We start from the raw sequence: 22,630 nt of genomic DNA on the forward strand, positions 1-22,630 counted from the left end.
TCTTGTCTTGTAAATGTCAACAAAAAGGCAACAAAGTAATCTATTACAGATCATACAAACTAGATTTCCTAAAGTTATCCTTCTGTAATTGTTTTACTTGTGCATCAGAGAAGATCCACTTCCCTTTTTCAGTCTTGTTCACTACTTACTTTTCTCCTTCTCATACTTACTAAAGGGTTTAAGTAGTTTCTAATGGCATGCACTTAGTAGTTGTGCCGTGTTTATCCATTGAATTAAATAGTAAACCACCTTGCTTAAAAGGGAAAAATACTATTTTCTACCACAGGTGTCTGCCAGAGCTTTGATTTAAAACTGTAGGACAGATCAGTTGTTATCTACATGTAAAAATTATCAGAAATTATTTACATGAATGTTACTACCATAGGGTTTTTTCCACAGAAAGTGTAGTGCAACTAAAATTCTGAAACTGTAGAAAAAATGATGCTAGAAAATGTTACTGCTACAACTCTTGTCAATTCACATTCAGACCTTTTCCTCTGAGGTTGTTGCAGATCTCACTCCCTTTGGGATTTTCCTGCCATTACTGTATACCCCAGTGGCATACAGCAACTGGATGGTCCCTGCCCACATTAGATGCTCTTTCCACCTAGACGTTCCCTTCTTATTTTTTGTTCTGAGGAACAGTTCCTGTACCTGCTTGTTGTTGTGCAAGGTCCTGCACTGGAGAAACAGTTCTTGCATTTTGAAACGGAGTTGCAGTAGTGACCGAGAGAGTAAGTGCTTTTCAGCAGTGATTTGCTAAAGGTTTCCTGAGCTGTAGGTAGCATTTGGAGTCCTGTAAATGCCCACCATTTCAATTTTCATTTCTTACCAAAACTGGTAAAATTCTTGAGATGATTGTCTGTTGGTTCTTATACAGAAGCACTATCACGCAGGGAATTCTGTGTAAGCCGGTGGTGTCTTGTAACATGCACTCCAAGCCTGCCTTGTCACTTCTGTGCAATTACTGCCAGCAGCATGGTGTTCTCAGTGTCTATCGCTTGACTGAGCCAGTTTCATCTGCATCACTGCTTTCTCCTTAATTCTCTCTTTCTTCTTTCCAAAGATCTTCCTAGTTTTGGAAATTAAGGGCTTTGCTGTGTGATTTCTGTACTGATGCTGGCCTGGGGTCTGCCACTTGGCACTCCCAGGTTTGACAGATTTTGGGCTATAGCTGTCACCTCCACAACTGTTTTCAAAGACTTCTTTTTTTCAAAGCAAACATGTATAGCTGACTTACGTCAAACAAGTTGCATCTTTTTTTATCACAGGGACACGTTTCTTCATGGAGTGCAATTTCGTAGAATCATAGAATGGGTTGGAAGGGACCTTTAAATGTCACCCAGTCCAACCCCCCTGCAATGAGCAGGGCCATCTTCAGCTAGATCGGGTTGCTCAGAGCCCCATCCAGCCTGACCTTGGATGTTTCCAGGGATGGGGCATCCACAGCTTCTCTGGGCAACCTGTGCCAGTGTTTCACCACCCTCATTGTAAAAAATTTCTTACTTATATCTAGTCTAAATCTGCCCCCTTTTAGTTTAAAACTATTACCCCTTGTCCTATACCCTACAGGCCCTGCTAAAAAGTCTGTCTGTCCCCATCTTTCCTATAAGCCCCCTTTAAGTACTGGAAGGCCACAATCAGGTCTCCCTGGAGCCTTCTGCAGGCTGAACAACCCAAGCTCTCTCAGCCTTCCCTCACAGGAGAGGTGTTTGATCCCTCTGATCATCTTTGTGGCCCCCCTCTGGACCTGCTCCAACAGGTCCATGTCGTTCCTGTGCTGAGGGCTCCAGAGCTGGATGCAGTGCTCCAGGTGGGGCCTCACGAGAGCAGAGTAGAGGGGCAGAATCACCTCCCTCGACCTGCTGGCCGCGCTGCTTTTGATGCAGCCCGGGGTACATCTGGCTTTCTGGGCCACGAGTGTACATTGCTGGCTTATGTCCAGCTTTTCATCCACCACTACCCCTGCGATACCCACCAATTTCCTAGTATTCAAATGAAGGGCAAAAAGAAATGGACAGAAACATCTTCAGGTTGTAACTCTGCAAAGGGATCGTTTACCCCCATGACAGGAATTACGAATGCTTTTCCTTTTTTCCAGGGCTGTGCAGTGTAGGACAGTGAGCACTAAGTATTGCTGCCTCGTTTGGAGGGCGTCTGTGATGCCTTCCTTTCCTCTGTAGGGCCAGGTACTCAGACTGTTTTCTTTCACACAATCCACCTTGAGGATCTGTCTGCCCGTTGCACTTCTTTTTCTCTAGCCAACAGCTCATCCTACAGACATGACTTCTGAGAGATGGTGACTTTGGATTCTTAGTTGTTCTCATTCAGTTCAACCCTGCCACCTTTTAAGGGGGATTCAAATGACACTAGGAAAAGGAAAGCATAAATCCAGGCTTCTAGCCTTTCTGGCGCCTGACCAGCCATGTCCACAAAGGCACCAGGTAAGAAAACCTCATGGAAAAAAAAAGTAAAATGTGCCTTGAAAATTCTGGCATCCTGCCAGTTACTTCTTCAACAGGTTAGCACAAGCTGAGACCTCCTGTTGCTTCTGTTTTCCTGCATTGCCCGATTTCCTCGAATCAACTTCTGGCTACTTCTTACCCCCAGGAAACCCCTTTGCCTTATGTTGTGCCCATGCAGTATAGAACCGGGCCAGAACGAGTCCTCTGCTTGTTCGGGTTCCTCTAGACTCTGGTCCTTCTTCAAGAACAGACCTTCACAAAGTAGGCGTTGATAGCCTGCAGAGCAGCATCTTTAAATGCACTAATACAGCTACACCACAAGCTCTGGCACCGAGGCGAGAGTTCTGAGGCTGCACCAGAGCCTTTTGAACCAATTTCACATTTCCTTAAAAAGCCACTGATAAAAATCCAGACTAGAACATGCTTTGGGGGGTAAATGGTCTGCTTTCCAGTCAGTTTGTTGGTCTGTGGTGTCCCTGCTTTCACACCTTCAGAAGCATCCGTTTCCCACTGAGACAAGAGCCGTTCCAGTCCGGAGCCACTTTGGTGGTTTTCTGCAGCAGCACGGCTCCTTCAGAAAGTGCTGGCGCTCCTTGTTCTGCGCCAAAGGCTGAAGCATAACAGGGTTGGCTGGAAAAGGAGACATCTTCACAGGAGACAACTCGGGAAGTCTCTCAGGTTCCAGCTTTTTTAGTTTTGTACTGTGGACCTATTAATGATCCTCAAAACGCTTCCCAGAATTACTAGATTTCATTTGGGTGGGTGTATGTATGCCCCAAAGGGACAGATCCCTTAGTGGGAACGGAATGGGGAAGCTCTTTCGAATGGGACCATTTAATGGAGAAGCTCTTTTGAGCTCAGAACTTTGGGGCTGCTCTTTTCTTTTTTGTTTCTGAAGGGAACACACACAGTGACTGCCTCAGCCTCCTGGGGAGGTCAGGTTCAAGCAGTTAACTGTTGGAAGTCTTTCTCCCTGGTCTTAAACGTAAGTCATTTACCATTCACTCAAGACTGTTGGATGAGGTGCTCTCTGACGTGGGTCATTATTCCTGCTCCCCCACCTCACCCAGAAACAATCTTTCCCTTTGGGTGATGATGCCCGAAGGGGTTTGGGAGAGCTCCTTGTCTCTGCGTGCTTATGCTAGGGAGAGCGTTGGTCTCTGCCGAGCTATTTCCCACCAGAAAAGTGTTTAGAAAATGTTGCTGCACTGTCACCCAGGGTCTTTTTGATTATCACGTGACAACCAATAGCAGCTTCTCTGCATGACAGATGTTTTATAACTGCACAGTTGCCACTTGGCTTTCTTCACCCTGACACCAACACTACTCTGGCTCAAACCCTTGGGAATAACATGGTAACATTGATTTTTTTTTGATTTTTTTTTTTAAGGTAGGATGTCTTTCTGTGTGTGGACCCAAACCCTCTCTCATCCCTTTGAATGTCTGCTTGATATGACTGACGGCATCAGTGTACATCTAGGTGCTCCCACCAATGGCAGCTTACCTGGCTGCGGCTGTACGTAATTATGAAAGTTGAAGCAAAAGGGCACGTGTGCACTGCCCGCATGCAGGGGGCTGAGGATGGGCGAGAACTTAGGGATAAATTGCTAGTTTAAGAAAAAGTCTTCAGATAAAAGCTAGAAGCCCTCACCTGTAAACCTATCTTGGAGAGTAGCAGTTACAGGTAAGTAATATTGCTGCTTGAGTGTTTCCAAGTGCTTTGGATAGGGCTGGTGTAACATTTTCTTAGAGCAACCAAAGAGAACTTGTTAACTTCCCTTTGCTTCCTCCACGTTGCTTCCTCAGAGTTACTGCAGGAGATGGTGTGTGACAAGAATCGGTTGTAACTTTTTTTGCTTCGGTTTTTCCACCGTGTCCTTCACCCACTGTGAACGGTGAGAGGGAGGGTAAGGTTATCAGAATGTGTGACTGTCAGTTCAAGGCCGCTTCAGATAAGTGCTTCAGCACAAAGCGGAAGACTGTTGGTGTTAAATGAGCCCGCTAAGCAGAGGAAACTAGAGTAGTTCCAGAGTAGTTAGATGTAGTTTATTTTTTGTAGGTAACTCATTGAGGAGGATGCAGTATTGGACACAGATGTGAAGAAGCTGTGCTTGAAGATGTCCCAAGGATACCCTGAAAGGAGGAGGCAGCTAGAAAAAAAAATAAAGGAAGGAGAAAAGGCCGGGGGAGGGACCCCTGAACTGTAGAAAACTAGAATACAGAAATACCTCCCCCTTAAAAAAGTACAAAACTGAAGTAGACTATAAAAGTTGATATAATATTTTTACTTAATTTTCAATTCTGTATTAAAAATTAATACATTAAACTCTTATAAAAGTAAGGCACATGCAAAACATGTTGTGCAACTTCTGACTTTCAACTCTCTTACAGACTAACAAGCATTATTTTAATTTGGCAATTCTAAAGAGTCATTTTTCCCCGTGCAGGATATGTGGAAGAAGGTTAATTTGACATTGCACCACTTAAATGTAGATTCTGTGCTTTCTGTGCTACAGTAAGCAGAGATGGTCATATGGTACAGTAATACAAAATAAAACCCAACTCAAGTGCAGATGCTGAAGGTGATGACCAACATACAAAATTTAAGAATGTGACGTTATATCCATTATAGTACATCGATAATCTTATTCAGGAGAGGATAATTTGGCAACTCCAGTCTGTGTAATGCCAGTGTGCAGTTCCTAGTTATCAGTGTCATACGATGCTGAAGACCATGGAAAGATACTGCTCATAGGACACCTGAATCCAGCCATCTTGATCAGTATCGTATCGTCGGAACACATCAGTCAGTCTCTGAAAAAAGAGGACAAAACCCACCCATTTTTGTACATGGGGAAAGTTCAGACTGCCACGTATTCTGCTTGCCAGTTGGGCTTCTACAGCCTTCTCGACACGTTCTGTTCATCTCTGTAGAGACGTTACAATCTCACGCGTACAGAGGTAGCTCTTTGCCACATCTCATGCCTGAGCTGTGTAGCAGATGTGATTTTAAAACCACCTCATGATACAATACCTAAGGCCTAAAACCTAACCTAAGTTATATATATATTCACACATGTGTTTCTGTTACTGAAAGTTTTTGTTGTTTGAAATGTCTTTTACTACTATTGCCCTGCAAGACGAGCAGTGATGAAAGGCTGGACAGTTCAGCTGCTAGGTCAAATTCTGTTCAAGGCTCTGACTAAAAGGAGAGAGATACAAAAACCTCACAACTCAGATTATGAGAATTATGGGCACATGAGACATGATACACTCCAGTTTTAACACACTCAAGATCCAGAGGAAGTGTGTGTGTTAACTAATTGAAATAGCATTGTGTTTTCCTTTTAAAACACTATTTTATATTTTTTGCACACCCCCCCATCAGATTTTGTTACAATGCGAATAGGTAACTGGTGAAGACCAATACATGAAGATGTTTCTACTGCCTCTCGTATGCTTTATTTAATGGTTTATCATAAATAAAAGCAAGTTCTAGACCCAATATTATAGTTAAAATGAGAACCGTAAAAGCTTAAGGTGTTTTTTTTAAATTGACATTAAAGCGTATCTCCTTTCTTACCTGTAAAACAACACAGCACTGAATAAAGTCATCAAAAGCAACTTGTCCTCTTCCTTGTCTGTCAAATTTCCGAATAAGGATATCGTAGAATTGGTCAGACAGTCGGTAACCTTGGAAAGAGAGAAATGCTTTAAAAGGTTTCAATTACCACAGTCCCATAGAAGTATTAAACTGTTCAGCAGGTATGTATAACAAAGCCAGAAAACAGTAAGGCATAACGAAAGTTTTGTGGGTTTTTTCCTAAATATCTGTGTGTTAAATTGAAATGCATGCAAACACCCCCATACTTAATAATATTACACACAGAGTCACAGTAAACATAATCACCAGTTACTGAGAGAATGGTTTAGGGCTGCAGCTCAAGTTTTTATAAGTGAAGTCAAGTGAATGAGAGTTCTTTTGCCATCAGAATGCTACTGTGGCATAGACAGCTGGCATCATTTTCCAAAGTGGCACGCTGTATCGAGGATCTTGTAAATTCAGACATTTACCTGAAGTATTGGTAACACCCTCAGCAGCTAACAGAGGAGCCTGAAACTAGATGTGTCAGTACACGTGTGGAATGTTCTCTTTCATTAAAGGGAATAGCTTCCAAAAAAAGGAGTGCTTGTGACATGGCCATCTTTAAATAAAAGGTAGCTTATAACCTAAAAGGATGATTACATTTCACCTGTCTCATTTTTAGTCACATTTGTCAGAGCAGTACAGCCCTAACAGTAAGAAGGTCATTTGATGACAACACAATCATAAGAACTGCAATTACAAATGAATTACCAAAACCTGTTAGTGCCTGCTTTAGTTCATTTTTGTCAATCATTCCAGAATTGTCTCTGTCATACGTTCGAAAGACATTCTGCCAGTCTGAGATGTACTTCCAGACTCCTGTGAATTCATTGAAGTTCACGCCACCTTTGTTTTCTCTGTCAAACATGCCTGAAATAAAAAATAAGAAACACATATAAAACCACTCCCCAGTGAGATCTGTTAGTATTTTAAAAAGGCAGCAAGAGTGCTCTGTGGCAGGTATTGAAGACACAAAAGAAACTGCTAAAATACAAGTGGTATTTTGGAAAGTTTTGCCAAAACAAAAAAAACCAACCCCAAAACAAACGAGTAGTCACCCACCGAACGAGGAAAAGATAAAGCAAGAAAAAAAAGAGGACCAGAATGAATCTCAGAATGTTTATTTTTCCTGGGTTTTCATTTCCAGTTTCAAAATATTTATGGCTCAATTGATCATCTGGTGACAAAAAGGATAGGGGGGACGGGTCGTTCTTTTCTAAGGACACATGAAAAAGTCTTATGTCTGTTGACTGGCAAAAGCGCTGGCACATTCATCTGCGTTTGACTTACTGATACATCTTTATACAAAAAGCATCTCACACAGCGATGGAACTCACACTGCTGCTGAATACTTATTAAAAACAAAGCAAAAGATTTAGTCCTTGGATTCACAATCTGTGATAGGAAAGATTTTTGTGCTTGGAATTTTTAACCTTCTGTTCTACCACCATCATCCCCCACATTATATATATATATAACACATAAAATAAATGCCACATTACTGGTAATTATTTTAGAACATTAAAGAATTCAAACATTGTAAAATTTCTGTTTGTTTTTTTTGGATAGAACATATGATTAAAATGCAAGACAAACTAGTTACAAAGACAAGCTACAGAAAATCTTTTTAGAATATTTAAGCTGGTAATTTCCAAATGCATAATTTACTTTTATTATCTATTCAGTTGTACAGTAACATTCTCTCAGGCTACTTCGACAAGTGCATGTGTGTGCACACAAAGGGCATTCCTGTATTACTGAAAAGGGAAAATACGAAAGTTACTACTGCTGGGTTGTCTGGAGAGAAAAAAAAAGAAATCCATAGTGCACCAACTGATAGCCTCCTCAATCACCTGAACCCATCACAAAACAGCATCTTGACTACTTCACATCACAAAACTATACTCACCGAGAATCGACCTGACTGTCGCTGGATTAAATGGAGTCCATGTGCCTGAAACAGAAAGAATTACTTAGTTTCTCAATACTAAGAAACATTTAAAAAAAAATGCAACCTACAAAAAATCAATCAAAAAATCAGTTAAGAACTTAAAACAGAGAAGACGGAGGTAGATGACATGGAGCCAGCATATTACAAAATAATGCTGCTTTGAAGTAGCCATGTTCTTGACCATTCAGAGATCTCTTCAGACCAATGTTTTACAGTTACTACACAGAAACCAACATTTTTCAGGCTGCACTGAAAAACACACCCAAACTCCAAACCCTGGAAGAACTAAGAAGTACTTTTTCATCCCAGGTAGTCAGGAGGTTTTGGATAAAAGGCAAGATCAAAACTGAAATCCCATTTTTTTCTACTGATGGGAGCAGAAGAGTTGTAAGTTATAACTCAAACAAGGTCTCTTATCTGTTCCTCAGTCAAAATCCATCCACTTCTTTCCTGTTTTACAGGTGGATTACTGCAGGGCATTTAGGTTCTGACAGAAGTGAAAAGAAAAGGTTCTATCGTGGCATAACCACACAGCACAATTTAGGGTTGTTTAGTATAAATCCCACGTCCACTGCTAAATCAGTGAAGTGTTAGGTTAATATTTTCAGAGCAAGAACTGTTACTGCTTAAAGGGCCTGAGCAGCAATCATCTGAAGAGGAGCTTTGTACTTCTCTGAATATTTAGAGGCTAGCCACTTCGGAAGAGTTTTCACTAGCTTGGGAGCATTCCCATGCTAGAAAGCACTAAGCTTTAAATTAAGACAAATACTGAGCCTCATCTAGAGTTTCACCATCAATTCTCTAGAGCCTGTGAAGGAACCAGGAGGACCAAGAAGCATGTATTTAATTAGCTGTGCTTGAGCGCAGGGACCACAAAGGAACCAGTAAGACCAGGGGTACTGTAGGGGCATTTGCAATGATGCAGTTACCTGACCACAAACACCAAATAGCAAGGCTGCGCACAAACACCAAATAGCAAGGCTGCGCTGGTATTGAGCAGGCTTTGTGAAGGCATGGCTGCTCTGCTGCATCGAGCTGCAGCGGTGTAAGTAGTGCTTATACCAGCACTCAGTTTCTCCCACAGGAGGGAAACTCTATCAGTATTACGTCTACAGATGGAGCAATGGGGAGAAACCCTGTATCGTAGTCAGGCCGTATGACTATTTGCACATAAAGAAAACAAACAGAAACTTAAGAGTAAAAATGGCTTTGAAAATGCTTAAGCAGTATTTTAGGCAGAATACCAGTAGTGTAGAGTTGTAAGTATCCCTACAAAAATAAAGAACAATGGAATCATTGATAGGGTGCCGGCATTTATTTAACTCCGAACAGAATAGAGGAAAAAGTGAAAACAACAGTTTGAAAGTTAACTTATTTTGTGTTGAAATTTTCAAGAGACTCATACAGACATCACAGAGTGAAATCAAAGCAACTCCAGTGCTGAAGAACCATACTGATTTCAGCCTGTTCCAATAAACAGTGAAAGGCTGTTCCCTCCTCCTCCCCTGACTCAGTTATTAACTTTACATGGCAGCACAGACAAAAAGCAAGAAGGAAGCGTAGGATTTTATTGTGCAAACTGCCATACAAAGTGATGACCAGTCTCTCTCAGGTAAGTATACTGTTATTTGCATAAACTTGACATGTTGAAAAGCTGAATGTCAAAACCACATTAAACTTCAAATTTTAATGAGTACTACACAGACTTTTTTTAATGTTTTAGAAATAAACACATAACATTCCTTTAGGCTATGTCAGATTGCAGGAAAGCTACACACAACCATCCGTTAGAGGATGTATTTTGAAAGGAACAGTGAATTGTTAGCGACTTTGGTGTACAAGATCTAGAATCTCTTGGAATGAAGGAAGCTTACAGTTCTGTAAATATTTTGTCTAATAGGCAATTCACTTGGTGGGGATCCTTCATAATTGCAAAGCACTGAAACTGCTAATGTACACTGTAAATAAGGAAAGGGAAGAGTTCAGATAGCCATCACTGCTTATTCAATCAGATGACAAGATATTTAAAAATATATGAAATTTAAAATGGCAGGTAAAGCCAGGTTCCCACAGTTATAAACAGCACTGTAATCTTAAGTGAAACGAGTGACTTCATCAATTTAACTTAGCTTTTGCTGAAGTTTTTATTCAAAATAGTATTTTAGTTATGGATCAGGTCCAGCAGCTACAATATACTGCTTTTAATTTATCACGTATGTTATTAAACAAATACTCTAGTAAATCCAGTTTAGTTACAAGACCACAATTTTACTAAATAGAATCATCCAAATTTATTTCAAGTCAGGTAATTGGTGACAAAAAGGAGCCTTTTAGTCTGTGTGCACTGCAGCTCACACCACCAGTTTAAGCCCTTCTCAGTCACGAAACACAGGAAGGATGAAGTAATGAAACCTTGGGAGAAGGGGAACTTAATATGGACTCAAAGGTACACAAACCGCTTCAACATGCACTTCTCCAGATTTCTAAGTGGAAAAAAAACAAAACCCACAAAGTACAACCCTACCCACCCTAAGTCATCAGAGGCAAGTAAAAATAGGCTACAGAAAAAAGTTTTCATTTTTTATTTTGCTTCAGTAAGTTATTTGACCATATCCTGGTTACTCTAAGAATTATGACAGGGAATGACAGACTACTAGAAAATTTTAATACTAGATCTAGAGTGCACCTTTCTACTTTGTTAGGAAAAAACCCCAAACATGCCTCATTTAGGAAAAAAAAAAAAAGTAGTAAAAATTACCATCTTCAATTCCTGCACCATACTGTATGAAAAGACTTTATGTGCAGTAAAAAGGCTGGTTGTAAACAGCTGATCTTTGTCCAGGTTATACACTCATCCTGGTTAAAAAACAAAGGTTCAGTAGTGATGAGAGAGGAATATATAAATCACTATTTATGTTTTCTAGGAAGCAGAGCTGGGAAAAAATAAAGGGATGTGCATGCATTCATTCCCCAGAATACATACCAGTAATGTACTCAGTTTATAATGCATTATTACTAACACACACCAAACCCAGAAAACTTCCCTTGAAATAAAACGAACAAAAAACCCTCAATAAAATAAATTCAGGAGAATTGTCCATTTTTTTTCCTCCCCTTCAGCCTTTTGCTGTAGAATAAACAGTATTAATCAGTAGTAGGAACATTGGTCCACCTTCCCCCTCTGCCCCCCCAAGTCAGAGTTATGGCATCAATTGGACAGTCTCACATGAAATTTAACATTACGTTTACACTGAACTACCTCACTGCTCATTTACAGACTTACCATTTGATAATGCCTGCTGAAGTTCATTATCAGATATTATTCCACTCCGATCTTTATCAACCCTGTGTGGGGGGAAAAAAGGCAGCAAGGTTTAAATGGCTGAAATTAACCAGTTCCACTTACAGAAGACTTCAACATTCTGGTTCTTACTCACCAGGTAAGATTAATCTTTTCCTGAAAGTCATTAATTGCATTTTACTTGGTAAATCATTCACCGTTACTGCAAAATTAAATGCTTCATTCAAACTGATGAAACATTCTGAAAAATGGTAAAAGCTACAAAGAAAACTACAAGACTGACTTATGAGCGAAGAGATACACACCGATGATAAAACAGTTTGGGCATACTCCACACAAGAAAGTATTTATTTGTTTTTAAAAGAACTGCAGAGCACACTATGGCAGTTAAATCCATGAAATGCCTAATGTCACAATAGTTTTGGCTCCCAAACTGGAGCCCCAAGTTCCATACCCAATTTCTCTCAGCAAGGTGTCAGCAAAGGAGAGAAAGCCACTAATGTAACCAGTGCAATGTACTGAAAGAATGGACTGCAGGGCCTTGAGCCACTTCAAAGGGGTTCAAAAAGGGAAAAAGCGCAGGCAGGTGTCAGCTTCCATGGAGCCTTCACAGTCCACTGTCTTAGCGAATGGAGTTCTATCCCAAATTCAATAACCTATGTAATTTCTGCCCAAATAAAGCAGGATCATGCCTTCTTTAGAAGGACACCTGAAAGTGGTGGGGACTTCGCTTTATACAAGGACCTTCCCCTTGACACTGGCAGTTTTTATTTCCCCTCAGTTACTACCATTCAAAGCACAGTCCTGCTCAGCTGATCCCTCTGCAGAAGCTGGTTTTTTTCCCTTAGCCCTTGTGGTCTTTTTCTAAACCTTTTCAGTTCATTCTACAGGATTCCTTCCCCATCTCAAAAGTTACATTAACCACATACATTCAAATCGCAAGCATAAGCTGCATAGATTATAATAACAAAAAGATATTCCCCTTTTCTATTCTCTACTTCTTTTCTAGGTATTCCAAACATATTTTTTTTACCTCTTATGAGCTGCTGCTAAGTGCTACATTGATATTTCCATTAAAATGTTATGACCTAGTTATCTTTCTCCTGAGCATTATCAGTCAGCTTAGAGAACATTCATTTTATACCCAAAATGATGCGAAGTTAAAGTGGGTCTTCCTTGCAAACATCAGGTATTTGCTCTAAATTTCATCTGACCATCATACAGCGATCATGATCTGGCCACGACAGCGTGATATGACCTGGTCACTCTGCACTGTAAGGTGCTCCTGCAAGTCCTCATAGGCCTCACTTACTGCACGAATCAGTTAGCGTAACCAGCAAACTTCATCTGACCATCTACCCTCTTCTCCCCCAGTTGCTCCTGAACGTTATTGAATAAAGATCCCAGAACAGCTCCATCTATCAGTATGGCAGATGGCCCTGCACTCGAGTCAGCTCTTTATCCACCAAAGGACCCTCCCTTTCATGCTACGTATAGTGGATTCCTTTAAAGACCTTTGATACTTTTGTATATTTAGAGTCTCCTTGGAAACTATACAGATTATATTAATTGCACCAGTTCTAGCCGTCATATCCATACCCAATCCTTATCAAACACATTTCAGGATTTACACAGTAGTCTGCCAGAAAGAAGTACTTCCAACAAAAGCCATGCAACTCCCCTGACTAGCTACATCATTTAAAATGGTTTCCACTGGTTTGCCTGGTGAAGAAGTCAGACAGCTGATCCGTTTCTTTCTGCACCCTTTAAAAAGGAAATGGCATCACGCCTGCCTCCTCCAAGTTCTCAGATGGAGCGGTTTTACAGAAGGGTGGGTAGGTAAGCTGCCACATTCCTGAGTCACTCCTGAGTTACTAAGTAAATACTAGCCAATTTTAGCAAATTATTACCGTTTGTCTACTTAACCTCTTCTTGCTGTCACTTAAGTTAGGTCCTCTGACACATCTCCTATAAAAATGGACCCAACATAGGAACCTCCCCAGTTTCCTCGACATGACGCAACGGGGAAAAACTCCTTTAGCTTCTTTACTACTACGGTCTTGACAGCACGTTTTGTAACATGGGCCTGCTAATCTCCTTGCAGGTTCCTGCTCCGGATGTATTCAAGAGAATATTTGTTGGTAGCGTTTAAGTTTTCCATTAAGCATTTATCAGATTCCGTTTCACAAGCCTTCCTGTACTGCTACCTTAATCCTCCAAGGCTTTACAATCCTTTCTGGATTCTCCGGTAAAAAATGGCTTCAGCGTTTTCAAGGTTACCTTCTCGCTTCCATCAATCGCCCTCTTCCCTCGCTCTAAGATACACCCATACTTAACGCCTCCTCAGCCCTTTCTTGAGGCTTCTCCTCGGATTTGCCCTGCAGGGACGCAACCGCGAGTTCACCAGCCCCGCGAGGCCCCGAGGCAGCCGAACCCGGCGCAGGGTGCCCAGGGCCGCTGGCGGGCGGGCACCTCCCCGCGCTCGCTCCCGCCCGCTCCCACCTCCGGCAGCGGCAGCCCCGGGAGGGCGCAGCCGCCCGCCCAGCCGGACTCAGCGGCGCGGCCCGGGGACGAGGAGGATCGCGGCGACGCCTCAGCGCGGCGGGCCGGGCTCGGTGCCGCGGGCAGGGGGAGCCTGGGCCCAGCAGCGCCCGGCGGGGGCGGGACCCCCCTCAGCGCCCTCCCCGCGGCCGTTAGGGCGGCACGCGACACGGATCGCCCCCGCCGGGACCCCCCGGGGCAGGGGGGAGCGCGGCGACCTCACCTCTGGAAGACGTTCCACAGAAAGGCGGGGTCGGGCAGCGCGGCGCCGCCGCCGCCGTTGGGCCTGTACTGATACCCCGCCGCCATGGCCCCGCCGCGGAGCCGCCGGGCAGCTCGAGCCTTCCTCCCCGCGCTTCCGGCACGGGCCGCCTGACGCAGCGCGGCGGTGACGCCACTGGGCCCCGCCCCGGGGAATCCCGACAGGAGCCGCTGCACCGCCCGCCCGTTGCCACGGCGACAGCTGCGGGGCGGGGCCGCTGCGGGCGGGGCGGGGCGGGGCGGGGCGGACACCCCCGTGGCTTCCCCGGGAGCTGGGCCCGCGGCGGCCGCCGAGGGTAGGGGGCTCTGCGGGCTGCGGCCCCGGGACGCCCGGCGGAGAGCGGGGCAGCGGCTGCCGGGACGGCCCCGGGTAAGGGCCCTCCGCGGGCCGCGCTGCGGCCTGCGCTTCAGCGGAGCAGGCAGAGGCGGGCGCTGGGCCCACCGTGAGGGGTTCGAACAAGGGCAGGAGCCGTCCCTGTGACCGACCCCGGGCAGGCGGGGGAGCCCGGGGCGCGCCCCGCGTTTGTCACGGAGGAGAAGTGGCCTGAGCCTAACGGCCAGGAGGCGCAGGGTTCCTGCTGCGGAGAAAAACTACACCCCGCGAACCGGTCCCTTAAGAGACACCGAAGACCAAAAGCACAATGGACAAGAGTTCCAGGCACAGGACTGAAGCTGAAGTACCAGCCAAATTAGTATCACCACAATAATTCTTATCTAAATTCTTAGCCGAGGGCACACAACCTTTCAAAAATCCGCCTACTTCCCCTCCCCCTAACATTCCCTTTCTAGGGACCTCATAAGGTCCCGTGGGACCTGGAGTCCCCGCAGACCTTGCTAAACCTCTTGCAGTGTAAAGCTGTCGACTTGATGGTGTACTGAACCATCCTCATCCTCTGGGACACGTTCCTCCTGCCTATGAAAAAAGCCACAATCTTTCTTTGTCCAAACTGCTGACGCGGCACGCACCGCCTTTGGGTACAGGGGAGGCAGTGAGAGGCCAGAATGGCACCAGGTTTGGGCAGTCACAGGCCAAACAAGTTCCATATACAAACTCCAGAATGTTAATGAGAACAGTGTGAGCTCGTGTTTTAACAGATAATGCCTTCGTTGTGTCCTTCATCAAGTCATTTTAAATCCACAATTTTCTAGTAATATTTTATACTTATAACAGGTAATACTGAAAATTAGCTTTAAGCATTGATCTGAAAACACTGTGGAAATAAAATCCAGTATATTGCCTTTTCAGAAAACTATTAAATCCAAAGTTTATTCACACTCAAAACAAAACAAAACAGGTTTAAGTGTACTGTGAATCTATAAGGAGGCAAAGCATACATAGTTGAATGTAGCAATGGTTTAACATTTTATTGAACTGGTGGTGCTTTATGTGCTGTTTTTAGTGAATCAATGAAAAAAAAATTGTACCTCGTGTCTTTCTTTATGCACCCTACAATCAAATTGCACAGTAGCAATTTCGTTCAGTCCCGAAGTCGGGAAACTGATTTCATAATTAAGTTTTCTGCAATAAACTATTTTACACCAAAGTAAGTACATACACAAAGTATTAACGCGAAAGTGGATTGAGGACGTTAATATATGCTCAATGCAATGCCATATAAAGACAGTTCTCAAGGAGTCTGCTTAGGTATTGTAAGCGATGTATGTTAGTATATCCAGCACTAATACAGCCCTGTTGGGTTTGGTATAAGTATCTTTACATGGCATTGCAGTGCACCGTGCAAACATATTCCACAAGAAAAAAATGTACTTGCTAACAGCAAAGATGGCTGTAAGAAATGGGTCAGTAAAAAGCCCCCTGGCCACTAGAAGCTTTGTTATTCAAACGTGACCTTTACATCCATCTTCTTTCAGAAACCTTCCCCACATCCAAGTCTTTGGAAAGAAACATGCCTAGCAAGTATCAGTGTACACTGAACTTTACTCAAAATAGCATTGCCAAATTTGCCCTCAAATATTTCAAACCTGTTGATCCCAGACCAGTAATGACACACAAACATGGAGTTGTTGGTTACTTAAGAAGTTTTGGCACAGTTAGCGTAGGAACTGAAATTTCTTTAAAAATTGGCACATAGTTTGGATTCGGTTGGCTTGGACCTTGATCCAAAGTCTCAATGATAGTTTGCTTCATATCTCTGCTGGCATCGCCTCTTACTGTCAGCAAAGCTGCAATATGGTCATCCCTGCCAAAGAAAAATGGTAAAACTGGCATTAGTGGGAAACTGCACAAGTAAGACTTTGTCAGAAGTACAATCCTTTCGCTAAGTTTCAACATGTAATTTTATTCTTAATCAGATTTCTAGTTACTCACAAGCCACTTTTCCAGTTCAATATAAAGCACTATTCTGGCTGCTCTTAGCACTCCAAAACATATTTTATCCTCCCAGAACACTGAATGGAAGTATTTTCATTATTTCTTTGCTCTACCACTGAGTAAGTACATGTACCTTCTAGTCCAGCTCAAATACTTTTTCATATTACCATTACTTCTCGTAAGTGGTACATTCTAAAATATGAAAGATATGAACACAGTCACACATCGTTTTAAAATTTGCCCAAGACTACAAGGAAACTGTGATGTCATCTTATCTGTCTTTTAACTTTGAGAGTAAAGAGAATTACCTGATATCAGGGTATTTACTGACTAAAGTTGAAACTTCCAGATAGAGCAGCGAAGGATCAGTTAGCTTGATAACCTCTGCAATGGCTTCAATGATGTCACAGAGTCCTTCAGTGTCCTCTCCAGAGCCCTGCAAGATGAAAAGTAAAAAAAAAACAAAACCAAAATCACCCAAACAAAGAACTGAATTTGCAGACATTAACAAAACAAAATATTTATGAATTGTCACCGTAAACCTCTTCCCTCTTTTCCCCATTCTTCTTTGTCCAGAGATCTACCCTCAGGATATCAGTAAAGTCATGTTTTACAATATGTTTTATTTATCCACATGGTGATGCATTCTAGTCTTTAACTTTTGCTAATTTACCAGCATAAACATCAGGAATAACTAATGTGAAAGCCCGATCTCTTCTGAAAACTGGCCCTCCATTAACTTCCTTTTAGTCACTGGGCCATGAAGGCAGCTTTCAACAACTGATCAACTGAACTATAATATCTATTTAATCTCTTGACCATTTTAGCACTTTTAGTTCTAAGTCATCTGGTCCTGCTAATCTGGTATTGTTAATTTCATTTATTCCATAACCAATGCTTTAATCTGAAACAGATCTTACACAGAATCCCACATAATAAAGGACTCGGATGCAGGAGTTGCCCCAGCATCTTCCACAGTGAGCAGAGATGAACACTGCCCCTTCCTCACCCTGCCCAGTTTTTCAGGCTTTATCTTTCTCTGCATTCTTTTTGCATTTTGTCATCTGTTGGCCCTAAGAACTTTCCAGCAGATTCCTGCTCCTTATGCAGTTAAGAAAAAAATAAAAAATTTAGTATTCCTTTTAGGCCTGTCTTGTCCATTGCTTCTCCAATACCTTTTTTGGCCTGTTTTTTATATTTCTACTGCACTCTAAATGGGATCAACATACTTATCTTGTTGATTCTAAATGAATACACTGCATGATACTTTGGCAGTAAGTAACTGCATCAGTTTGATGCAGTATTGCCCTTTCTTCCAGACAGGAAAGGCAATGTCCTATTTTTATTTTCTTAAACAAACAACTGCATTTTTCTTTCATATGAATTCAGGGTACCTACCTCTGTAAGGCCGTTAATATATTCAGCTGCAGAGAGTTGTATAAACACAAAACAGTAGAAAATGGTGCTCAGGAATTTTAGCAGCAGGCCTGTGTGTGTTCAGAAACTCGTGACTGTTGCCCTTGATATGGCATCCTCGATATTCACAAGTCACCCACCATTTTTGAGACATACAGATCTAACTCTGTCTTCCCCAAACACCTGCGGTTTATTCTAAGTTACCAGATTAACAGCATTACCCAAAGCAAATACTTACAGCTGCAAGCTTCTTAAACAGGAATCTGAACTGCTCTGCTTCTTTGATCATTCTCTCTGCACCCTCTTTTCTCTCTTCTGCATTCTTGAAAGATATACGTTTTAACATGATTGCTCTGATGTATTCCACAACTACTCTCCGATGGGCCTCAATAGTCATTGTCTGAAAGAAAAGAAACAGGTGGTGGATTATGCCAGTGGTATCTGCAAACGTAGCCATTATTTTTTGTGTTTGAACAATTATTAGGCTTCGAAATGTGTATTTCCACTTAATCACCAGTACACAGTTTTTGCTAATATTACACATTTTGAGTGGCTTTAGATTTTTCACAATGTTAACAAAATTAAAATCCGTCCTTCTCTAATGAAAAGAAGGTGCCACTTATGACAGAGAGAAACAACAACAAAACCGGTCTCACTCTAACGACATGTCTGAAATGTTTTTGAGGAGCACCAAAGACAGAGGAACATTAAATAATCTGGGTGATCTTTAGAACAGAACAATGCTAGGCCTTGCTCTTTATATCTCTGGTCAAGGAACGACCAGCCATTGCAGAGGCTTCTGCTGGAGAATTCCAGTATATTGCATTGCAAATCTTGCCTACATTATCTGTACTCTGGGTCAAGTCTGGTAAGAAGCCTGGAGAGGTAGAAGCGATCACTTTCTCAGATCTTCCTTGACTGATTCACTGATCTGCACTTGCCTTTTTACAGGAAATAGCTACTGGTGACTACATGAAACATCTGGTATTGGTGCAAGAGTAATGCTGAGGTTTGGAAGTAAAGAACAAAACAAAATCCCCAAAACCTTTACATACTTTTTCAACTCTAATGTAAGGAGGGTCCTTAAATCCCACAAGTCCTCAGGTGGGTTTTTTTCCCTCCTAAGCGTGCTGGCAAAGATACTTCTGATTAAGAAAAAGCCTGCACGAAAGGTAACCACAAACTTTTAATCGTATTTTATTCATATATATGAAGCTTTAGAAGCTTTAGTTTCAACCAACATGTTCTTCAGTCAAAGTTTTGGAGAAAAGTTTCAAGAAAGAGAGAAAACAAAAACAAGGGAAAAAAAAAGATGAGAGAAAACAACAGATTGCAAAGTATTGGAAGTTTTAGACCTCATGTAGGACACAGAAAATATGATTTCAAGTCCTGCTCTCAAGACTGTAGAGAAATACCAGAGTTTAATGGTTGTTCAGAGATGGCTTCTCTTGCATTGGTGGAATTGATGCCAATTACACAGAGGAAAATTAACTGCACAGAATAGACTGTGGGAGACTGACATGTATGCCCCATCCTACTGAAACATGAAAAACAGCTCTACTACAACTGAGAAAAAGAACTCTCAAGAAGAGCCAACAGTGCAATGATGGGACATTCACTTCGCATGCAAGGAAAATGGCAAAGCAGAATGACTGCAAGATCCAGATCTGCCTATTCCACAGCTGTGTCCTTATAGCCCACTGGGCTACAGTCTTTTTGTTCTGTTCATGTGGCTTTTAAAACTTGAATTTTCAAACCAAGATTAACCAAGAATATTTTAAAACCAGAAAAAAAAGCCCACCCAACCCAGGGGAACAAAAGTGTGTCCCATCCTGTGCTAGAACATAGAGTGGCTTTTGTGAGAGATTTTTTTTGTGCTGCGAGACAGACTGGAAGCAGGTATGATGAATGCCAGAAAATGTGTTTGTCATCCTCTTCCCCATAAGGTGGCAATAAATGCTACACCATGATGAAATACATGTGATTGCAGAGATTGGTCTTAACACTTACAGAAACTCACGTCAAGCACTATTAACCTCACAGTAACAAACCAATCTGGAAAAGAAAGCTGTTCCATGGATACAGAGTAATTCTGGGACCAACCTAACTTTTGTGTACTTTTTTGACTGAAAATGCAAGTTATTCACTTACATAAGGCCTCTAGGATCTGCAAATACTGAAGGTGAAGAGGTCATCAGAGGAACTTTGAGCAGTCCCCTCTACCTCTTTAACAGCTAAGGGAAGAAAGAGTAAGTGTATGATTTTGAGACTGTCTTTTAAATACTTCTACTTAGTAAGTGTTTGTTCAAAGACCTCACCTAAATCCTGATCTTGCTAAATTCAAATATTTCCTAAATCTTAGGGGATCATTTAAGACATGCCATCTTAACAACACAAAGCTGACTTTAATTCAATAAAGGATAAAAACAAGTTAAGTAATGCTGAAGATTAAAGGATAATAGAGAAATCCAGATATCCTTTGACAGACCACGGGGGGGGGGGGGGGGGGCGGGGCGGGGGGAAGCACAAAAAAAAAAAATATGACCAAACCTAGCACATTATGCTGCTGTAACTGCACTTTAAACATACGTTATGCATTTGTTAAACCTTATGGCACCAATTTAACTATACCTCATTTTACATATTAAAACTAGGAATTACAGAGCGTGCATTTATAAAACAGTAATTACAGGCCATCTCAACTAGTTTCAGAAGAGCTAATTTTATCTGACTATAAACTTCTGAGAGTTAGAAAAGTACAAGCTGGTAAGAATACAATCAGGTAACATGCCAATACTTCTTCTGGACTAACTCCTGCAACTCAGCTCTGTCTTTGAGAATATTATATGACTGTGAACTAATAGATGAGAGAGAGATATTAGAACCACACTTCTGCAATATGATTATGAACATTTTTTTTTATTTCCAGTGATGAATCGATTCCAATTTCTGTATGCCAATTCTTAATTTCATTCAGTGTTCAGAAATTCCAAACCAATATGATATTCAGAGTACACTAGTAAAGTATCACAGAATACATTCCACCTACCTTTTTGTAAGGCTTTTTTATTTTTGCAAAGTCATTGAAATAATCCTCTACAGTGACACAGATAGTCCCCACGGCATTAGACCCCATCAACCACTTCTTTGTCATCAGCTCATTGAGATGTGGCTGAGAAGGTAACAAACAATTGATGAGAACAAATTATCGACACTTAAATCATATCAGTGCAGCTACAAAAAAAATACACAATTTTAAGTCTAAAATACACTCCTTCAAAAGGAATAAGCGGTTAGCATAGGAAAATGATGTGATCAGTTGCCAGAATGCTACCCTGATCTACACGCTGGGCATGTATGTAAACCAACTGCCCTAACCTGAGCATTTGTTTCATACAGAGTTCTCTAAAATCCTTTGTTATGTTCTCTAATTAAATGCCTATGCTAAATTAAAAAATTAACATCCAAGGACAAAATTGGCACAAGTGCTGACAATGCCAATTTTAAATATGAGGCACTTTTAAACTGTGGTGATTATGCAACTTCATGCTTGATTTCTTGAACTGATACTGGCTACTTGGTTGTTTCTTTCTCCTTGAAGGCCCCACAAACTTCCTGTGCCTATATGCTTTACTTCTGTCCCAGAACTCCACAATACATAATTCCGTTATTCTCTACATCTACAACATCTACATACCCATCTTGCTTTGTTCTCCCCAGAGGAAAAATTCTTTTCATATTAGAGCATGGTATTTTATAAATTATAATAGTGACATGAAGTTTGAGGTTAATGAATTTCAAAGAATGGTCATTAGAGTAGACAGAGTGTCTTCTCATAATCAATGAGCAGACTTAATGAGAAATAAAGATTTTGCTTAAGAGCTCAAAGTTTAAAATAAAAATAAACACTGCTCCCACATCTTTCTTAATGTGAGTCATTCAAGGTGTTTACATTAGTTCAAAATATTACAAAACTAGTAAGTCCCAGAGCATCTTTCTTCACCCCTGCCATTTCTCTTAATTTTCCTCCCTCCCTCCCCATACTCCCAATTTCTTTTTAAGAATAATTTTTTTTTCCCCTAAGGGATTCTATACAAGAAGCTAGAATTCTTAAACATGGAAATTTATCAATCAGAAAGGGCCCACCCTTCGGAAGTCAATTAACTATCTTAATTATAGCTGTACTGCACCTGTACAAAGATGATATCAGCAGTAGTTTCCCAAATAACTCTTAAAAATCAACTACATAAGACTAAGTACAATCTGCTAGAAAATATTCACTTTATACAAAGCACCTGCCTGAAGTCATCCTGTGAAATATAATCAAGAAATTTTCCAGTCTCCTACATGCTAACTATACCAGTGAAGAACAACACTGACATTTACTGGCATTTTGATAGTACAGCATATATAAAGTATGATTAGCAATCAAAAGTCTTCCTAACTACTTAACTCCTGAATTATTTTTCCTTACAAAGTAATACTTCTATTTTTTTTTGATGAAAAAGGGTTCTGACCTCTAAATCCATGAAGACTTCATCCAGCAGGCTAGAGCATCCTTCTTTGGCAATGACGTCTAAAGTTGCATCCATACTTGCATGACTGCTTGACAATGTGTCTTCCGTGTCAATTTTCAAGTATTTTCTTTTCAGACTGATTATAGATTCTCTGTGACAAATAACAATGCTTTTCATCACCTATGGATGCACAAGTGCAT

General features: G+C 41.5%; 2 protein-coding genes across 2 annotated transcripts in view; both read right to left on the bottom strand.

Moving 5' to 3' along the window:
* Positions 1-4,731: 4,731 nt before the first annotated feature.
* Positions 4,732-14,285, bottom strand: PDCD6 (programmed cell death 6). The gene is made up of 6 exons (XM_056332656.1): positions 14,128-14,285; positions 11,346-11,407; positions 8,021-8,065; positions 6,823-6,981; positions 6,049-6,158; positions 4,732-5,279 (listed from the first exon to the last, which is right to left on the bottom strand). The coding sequence occupies exons 1-6, from the start codon at positions 14,211-14,213 to the stop codon at positions 5,181-5,183; spliced, it is 561 nt and encodes a 186-aa protein (XP_056188631.1). The 5' UTR covers positions 14,214-14,285; the 3' UTR covers positions 4,732-5,180.
* Positions 14,286-15,399: 1,114 nt separating this feature from the next.
* The window catches only part of EXOC3 (exocyst complex component 3), a 28,557-nt gene continuing 21,326 nt past the window's right edge, over positions 15,400-22,630 (bottom strand). Inside the window, exons 9-13 of the mRNA XM_056332653.1 lie at positions 22,431-22,581; positions 20,963-21,085; positions 18,152-18,313; positions 16,806-16,933; positions 15,400-16,366 (exon numbers count right to left, since the gene is read on the bottom strand). Coding sequence (XP_056188628.1) covers positions 16,195-16,366; positions 16,806-16,933; positions 18,152-18,313; positions 20,963-21,085; positions 22,431-22,581 — 736 coding nt within the window. The 3' untranslated portion in view covers positions 15,400-16,194. The remainder of the gene's footprint in view (positions 16,367-16,805; positions 16,934-18,151; positions 18,314-20,962; positions 21,086-22,430; positions 22,582-22,630) is intronic.

This window comes from Falco biarmicus, chromosome 3 (genome assembly GCF_023638135.1).
Source record: "Falco biarmicus isolate bFalBia1 chromosome 3, bFalBia1.pri, whole genome shotgun sequence".
In the NCBI taxonomy this organism is placed as follows: Eukaryota; Metazoa; Chordata; class Aves; order Falconiformes; family Falconidae; genus Falco; species Falco biarmicus.